We start from the raw sequence: 6,393 nt of genomic DNA, 5'->3' as shown, positions 1-6,393 counted from the left end.
CAGCATCTTCACAAGGTCCTTTGCTGTTGTTCTGGGATTGATTTTCACTTTTCGCACCAAAGTACGTTCATCTCTAGGAGACAGAACGCATCTCCTTCCTGAGGGCTGCGTGGTCCCATGGTGTTTATACCTGTGTACTATTGTTTGTACAGATGAACGTGGTACCTTCAGGCGTTTGGAAATTGCTCCCAAAGATGAACCAGACTTGTGGAGGTCTACCATTTTTTTCTGAGGTCTTGGCTGATTTCTTTTGTTTATCCCATGATGTCAAGCAAAAAAGGCACTGAGTTTGAAGGTAGGCCTTGAAATACATCCACAGGTACACCTCCAATTGACTCAAATTATGTCAATTAGCCTATCAGAAGCTTCTAAAGCTATGACATCATTTTCTGGAATATTCCAAGCTGTTTAAAGGCACAGCCAACTTAGTGTATGTAAACTTCTGACCCACTGGAATTGTGAATAGTGAATTATAAGTGAAATAATCTGTCTGGAAACAATTGTTGGAAAAAGTACTTGTGTCATGCACAAAGTAGATGTCCTAACTGACTAGCCAAAAACTATAGTTTGTTAACAAGAATTTTGTGGAGTGGTTGAAAGACGAGTTTTAATGACTCCAAACTAAGTATATGTAAACATCCGACTTCAACTGTATAAATATATGGACGTGCATATCAGACCAATAGACAGCACGCTCGGCAGAGGTCTTGGCTGATTTTCTTTTGATTTTCCCAAGATGTCAAGCAACGAGGCACTGAGTTTGAAGGTAGGCCTTGAAATACATCCACAGGTACACCTCAAATTGACTCAAATTACTATTTGCCTCATGACTCCTGCATGCTTTGTTGACAACAAACTTTCTTTACCCAACCATGGGACAGACTATATTTGTTCCCACACTCGGGACTCTGACTCGCTATTGGTTACACAGACATTTGGCCTCCTATCGTATTGTAACCATGACCAATCCAGATGTGTTGGTCATTACTGAGATGTGGTTAAAGAAGAGTATTTTGAATACTGATGTTAACCTTTCTGGTTATAACCAGAAACAGGTCTTCCAAAGGTGGTGGAGTGGCCATCTTTACCAAGGATCACCTTCGGTGCTCAGTTGTCTCCACCAAGTCTGTCCCTAAACAATTTGATTTGCTGGTTTTAAGCATTAAACTTTCAAATAGCTCTTTGTTGATTGTTGCTGTGTGCTATCGTCCTCCATCCGCACCGGCCTGTACCCTACTTGCCTTAATTTTAAGCTCTCTCCTGGCCCTGTACACGGCATCTGAATTTGTCTTGCTAGGTGACCTAAACTGGGACATGCTTAAAACACCTGACCAAGTCCTAAAGCAATGGGACTCCCTAAATCTTTCTCAGATTATCACCAATCCCACAAGACATGACTCCAAACATCCAGAAAAGGCTACTCTACTTCATGTTATCCTCACAAATAATCTTGATAGGTATCAGTCTGGTGTTTTCTGTAATGACCTTAAGTGATCCCTGTTTTACAGCCTGTGTTCGTAATGGCTGCTCAGTGAAACGACCTGTCCTTATTTGTTATAGACGCTTGATAAAAAGCAAGCCTTCATGAACTCGCCTCTATAAAATGATCCCCTATGTTGGACCTTCTTCTTTGACATTTTCAGTGGAGTGAAAGGCTCAGCACACGCACACTCAGGCTGACTGGCTCTCATTCAGGCAAATGAGAAATAAGTGCACTCAGGCTATCCGGAAGACCAAAGTTAGTTACTTTAAGAAGAAAGGGTCTAAACCACCTGACCCAGATGTTTTTTGGGGGTCAAGTTTCAGGAGCTCATTCAGCACCTTGGACTCAGTGACTGCCTGCAGGGAGAAACTTTGTAGCGGGGCAGGGAAAAAGAGGGAGAAGCATCGGGGATAGTCGCATTAGAAGGGGTGGGAGATGAGGAAATGTTGGACTGGCAAGGAGGCATGGCTGAGTCAAATAGGAATCCTGACTTAATGAAGTGGTGTTTAAAGAGCTCAGCCAACGTTCTTCTTGTCAGTAACAACCACATCATCAACATTAAGGGACATTGGCAGCTGTGAGGAGGAGGGTTTATTCTTCAGGTCTTTAATGACGTTTTCCAGAAGTTCTTGGGGTTAGACCCACAGAGAGAGAATTGCTTCTTTAAGGTTACTGCCCCTATCATCGCCAAGCCTATCTCTGACCTTTTTAACCGGTCTCTCCTCTCTGGGGAGGTTCCCATTGCTTGGAAGACAGCCACGGTTCATCCTGTATTTAAAGGGGGAGATCAAGCTGATCCTAACTGTTACAGGTCTATTTCTATTTTGCCCTGTTTATCAAAAGTGTTGGAAAAACTTGTCAATAATCAACTAATTGGTTTTCTTGATGTCTATAGTTTTCTCTCTGGTATGCAATCTGGTTTCGGCTCAGGTTATGGATGTGTCACTGCAACCTTAAAGCTCCTCATTGATGTCACCATTGCCCTTGATTCTAAGCAATGTTGTGCTGCTACTTTTATTGACTTGGCCAAAGCTTTTGGCACGGTAGACCATTCCATTCTTGTGGGCCGGCTAAGGAGTATTGATGTCTCCGAGGGGTCTTTGGGCTGGTTTGCTAACTACCTCTCTCAAAGAGTGCAGTGTATAACATCAGAAAATCTGCTTTCTCAGCCACTGCCTGTCACCAAGGGAGTACCCCAAGGGTCAATCCTAGGCCCCATGCTCTTCTAGGAAGCTCTCTCATCCATTTATATGCAGATGATACAGTCTTATACTCAGCTGGCCCCTCCCCGGAATTTGTGTTCAATGCTTTAAACAAAGCTTTCTTAGTGCCCAACAAGCTTTCTCTACCCTAAACCTTGTTCTGAACACCTCCAAAACAAAGGTTGTGGTTTGGTAAGAAGAATGCCCCTCTCCCCCAGGTGTGATTACTACCTCGAAGGGTTTAGAGCTTGATGTAGTCACCTCATTCAAGTATTTGGGAGTATGGCTAGATGGTACACTGTCCTTCTCTGAGCACATATCAAAGCTGCAGGCTAAAGTTAAATCTAGACTTGGTTTCCTCTATCGTAATCGCTCCTCTTTCACCACAGCTGTCAAACTAACCCTGATTCAGATGACCATCCTACCCATGCTAGATTGCGGAGACATAATTTATAGATCGGCAGGTAAAGGTGCTCTCGAGCGGCTAGATGTTCTTTACCATTCGGCCATCAGATTTGCCACCAATGCTCCTTATAGGACACATCACTGCACTCTATACTCCTCTGTAAACTGGTCATCGCTGTATGCCTGTCGCAAGACCCACTGGTTGATGTTTATTTTTTTAAACCCTCTTAGGCCTCACTCCCCCCTATCTGAGATATCTACTGCAGCCCTCATCCTCCACATACAACACCCGTTCTGCCAGTCACATTCTGTTAAAGGTCCCCAAAGCACCAGGGTGACTCCTCTTTTCAGTTTGCTGCAGCTAGCGACTGGAACGAGCTGCAACAAACACTCAAACTGGACAGTTTTATCTCAATCTCTTCAATCATGGACACTCTTACTGACAGTTGTGGCTGCTTTGTGTGATGTATTGTTGTCTCTACCTTCTTGTCCTGTGTGCTGTTGTCTGTGCCCAATGTTTGTACAATGATTAGTGCTGCTGCCATGTTGTGTTGCTACCATGTTGTTGTCATGTTGTGTTGCTACCATGTTGTCGTCATGTTGTGTTGCTATCATGTTGTTGTCATGTTGTGTTGCTACCATGTTGTTGTCATGTTGTGTTGCTATCATGTTGTTGTCATGTTGTGTTGCTACCATGTTGTCGTCATGTTGTGTTGCTATCATGTTGTTGTCATGTTGTGTTGCTACCATGTTGTTGTCATGTTGTGTTGCTACCATGTTGTTGTCATGTTGTGTTGCTTCCATGTTGTTGTCATGTTGTGTTGCTACCATGTTGTGTTGCTACCATGTTGTCGTCATGTTGTGTTGCTATCATGTTGTGTTGTCATGTTGTGTTGCTATCATGTTGTGTTGTCATGTTGTGTTGCTACCATGTTGTTGTCATGTTGTGTTGCTACCATGTTGTTGTCATGTTGTGTTGCTACCATGTTGTCGTCATGTTGTGTTGCTATCATGTTGTGTTGTCATGTGTTGCTGCCATGTTGTTGTCATGTTGTGTTGCTACCATGTTGTCGTCATGTTGTGTTGCTACCATGTTGTTGTCATGTTGTGTTGTCATGTGTTGCTGCCTTGCAATGTTGTTGTCTTTAGGTCTCTCTTTATGTAGTGTTGTGGTGTCTCTCATGTCGTGATGTGTTTTGTCCTATATTTATATATTATTATTATAATTTTTTATCCCAGTCCGGAGGCCTTTTGCCTTTTGGTAGGCAGTCATTGTAAATAAGAATTTGTTCTTAACTGACTTGCCTAGTTAAATAAAGGTTAAAAATATCTATACAAAAATACATTAAAACGGTTCAGTTTGCGTAAAAAAACTAAAAACACAACTTTAGTTTTGCACAGGCACAGTCATTGAATTTGAGCTGTGGCATGTCGCCTACACTATGTTTGCATTCTTAAATGTTTATAGAATCAAAAAAGGAAAGCTGTGTGTGTGTGTGTGGGCTGATGAGTGAGGCCTACTGATATGGCCATGCTCAGGGGGAGGAAGGTGCAGGATGAGAGAGAGAGAGAGAGAGAGAGAGAGAGAGAGAGAGAGAGAGAGAGAGAGAGAGAGAGCCTTCTCTCCTCCATACCCACCCCTCCCATCCAGGCCCTCCTATGTGCTCCGGGCATTGACGTCACATTTGCTCCTTTCGGTTGCCATAGCAACTTATTTCCCTAAACCCCTTGTGTTTTTTTCTTCTCCCTCCTCTTCTCTGGTAGGTCCACAATGGTTGTACAGCCAGCATCTTGCAACACAATGGTTGCAATACGGTGAACGGGGAGTGATTCAGCATTTGCAATCTCGATTTCTAGGGTATTCTTCATCCATCGCTGGGTTTTCCTTTCTTTCTAGTTATCTCCATCTCCACGTGTATTATTCTGTGCGTGTAAAAGTCGTTAAATGTCCCCCGTCGGAATGTTTTGAACAGAACTGTCACCGGACTAGGATCGTCGTCAGCTGGCACGGAATGGTAGGTCTGCGCGGTGTGGTGCGGGAACGATGCGGTGGAACTGTGATATTAATGCAGCGGGAACTGCTGAAGGGTGGGGTGATGAATATTGATCTGCTACGGAGGTTAACTAAATGCTTTCCGCTTTGGAACGCGACAGCGACAATAACAAACTTTTTGATTTGACTCTGTTGTCCTGTGTAGCTATATTATACATCCAGTGGGTAGTAGTGTGATATGGAAGTGATACAAATGCGTTGATTTGATAGGATATCGTTTTGATGCAGGACAAAAGGTTGTTTTCCGCTAGTGCACAAATGCTTGATGTGTTTTCTGTATGTATCAGCAGTCGATTATATAATGGCAACAATGTTGCAACATCAATGAATATGGCCACACAGGAGTGAATGGCAGTCTATTATTTAGAGTTTATAAGGCTATTTCAGCCATATTTTTATGTGGTTTTATCATATTCAATATTATTTTGACAATCTTGTTGGATAATTCACCGTGCCTGAATGAAGTCACCTCACCTGTCCTCGTGACGTGGCCATGAATTACAGGACACTGATAGAATGCGTCATATTCAACTGTCATGCATTGACATGACAGAGGGACACTAGGTGCAAATAATTCGACTGATTTGACATTGCTTCTTTAGATCGTATCAAGACCTACAATGAAGTTGAATTAGATGTTATCAACTTGAACGGTGGACCGTTCACCCGGCTCTGACGTCACATTTGCACCTTGTGCAAATAGCCTGTGTGTGTGTGGACAATGGACTCCCATTTCCTATAGAATGCCTTTGCATCAAACCATCTCAATTATAAAGTGCACATTGACTAATTGGTATTGAAGAGTAAACTAATTCATCTAGAAAGATCATGAATGAATGGACATATTATTGCACAGTGCTGATGAGATGTGTCGGAGGCTGTGCCTTACTGTATATGATAAGCCCATTGAAAGATTGGAGACTGTGGAAAAACAAAAATGCCTCTATTTGGGAGAAGAGCTGTAGTCATCCTAATGCAGCAAAGACATGGAATACAATGCATTATTGATACAGGACAACTGTAGTAGGTCGCTAATGGAATGGTGCAATATGCTCACTCAGTGACGAAAATAAGAACATATTTTTTTAAAATTTTATTTAAACAATGTGTTGTTTTTGTAAATTTGACACCTCAAGAGGCCTGAGAGATGGCTGGTACAGACTGCAAATATTTATTTGATAAGTCATTTGGAAACATAATCAGAAAAGGCATGGGTTTGAAACAATGACTTCTAGGCGAATATAATCTAG

The 6,393-nt window shown here is 42.5% G+C and overlaps 1 protein-coding gene across 1 annotated transcript in view; it reads left to right on the top strand.

Moving 5' to 3' along the window:
* Positions 1–481: 481 nt before the first annotated feature.
* The window catches only part of LOC127906518 (mitogen-activated protein kinase 10-like), a 63,618-nt gene continuing 57,706 nt past the window's right edge, over positions 482–6,393 (top strand). Inside the window, exon 1 of the mRNA XM_052458744.1 lies at positions 482–766. Coding sequence (XP_052314704.1) covers positions 737–766 — 30 coding nt within the window. The 5' untranslated portion in view covers positions 482–736. The remainder of the gene's footprint in view (positions 767–6,393) is intronic.

Source organism: Oncorhynchus keta, chromosome 12 (assembly GCF_023373465.1).
Source record: "Oncorhynchus keta strain PuntledgeMale-10-30-2019 chromosome 12, Oket_V2, whole genome shotgun sequence".
NCBI lineage: Eukaryota > Metazoa > Chordata > Actinopteri > Salmoniformes > Salmonidae > Oncorhynchus > Oncorhynchus keta.
The sequence above is the reverse complement of the archived record's forward strand: the minus strand, read 5'-3'. Positions and strand labels throughout refer to the sequence as shown.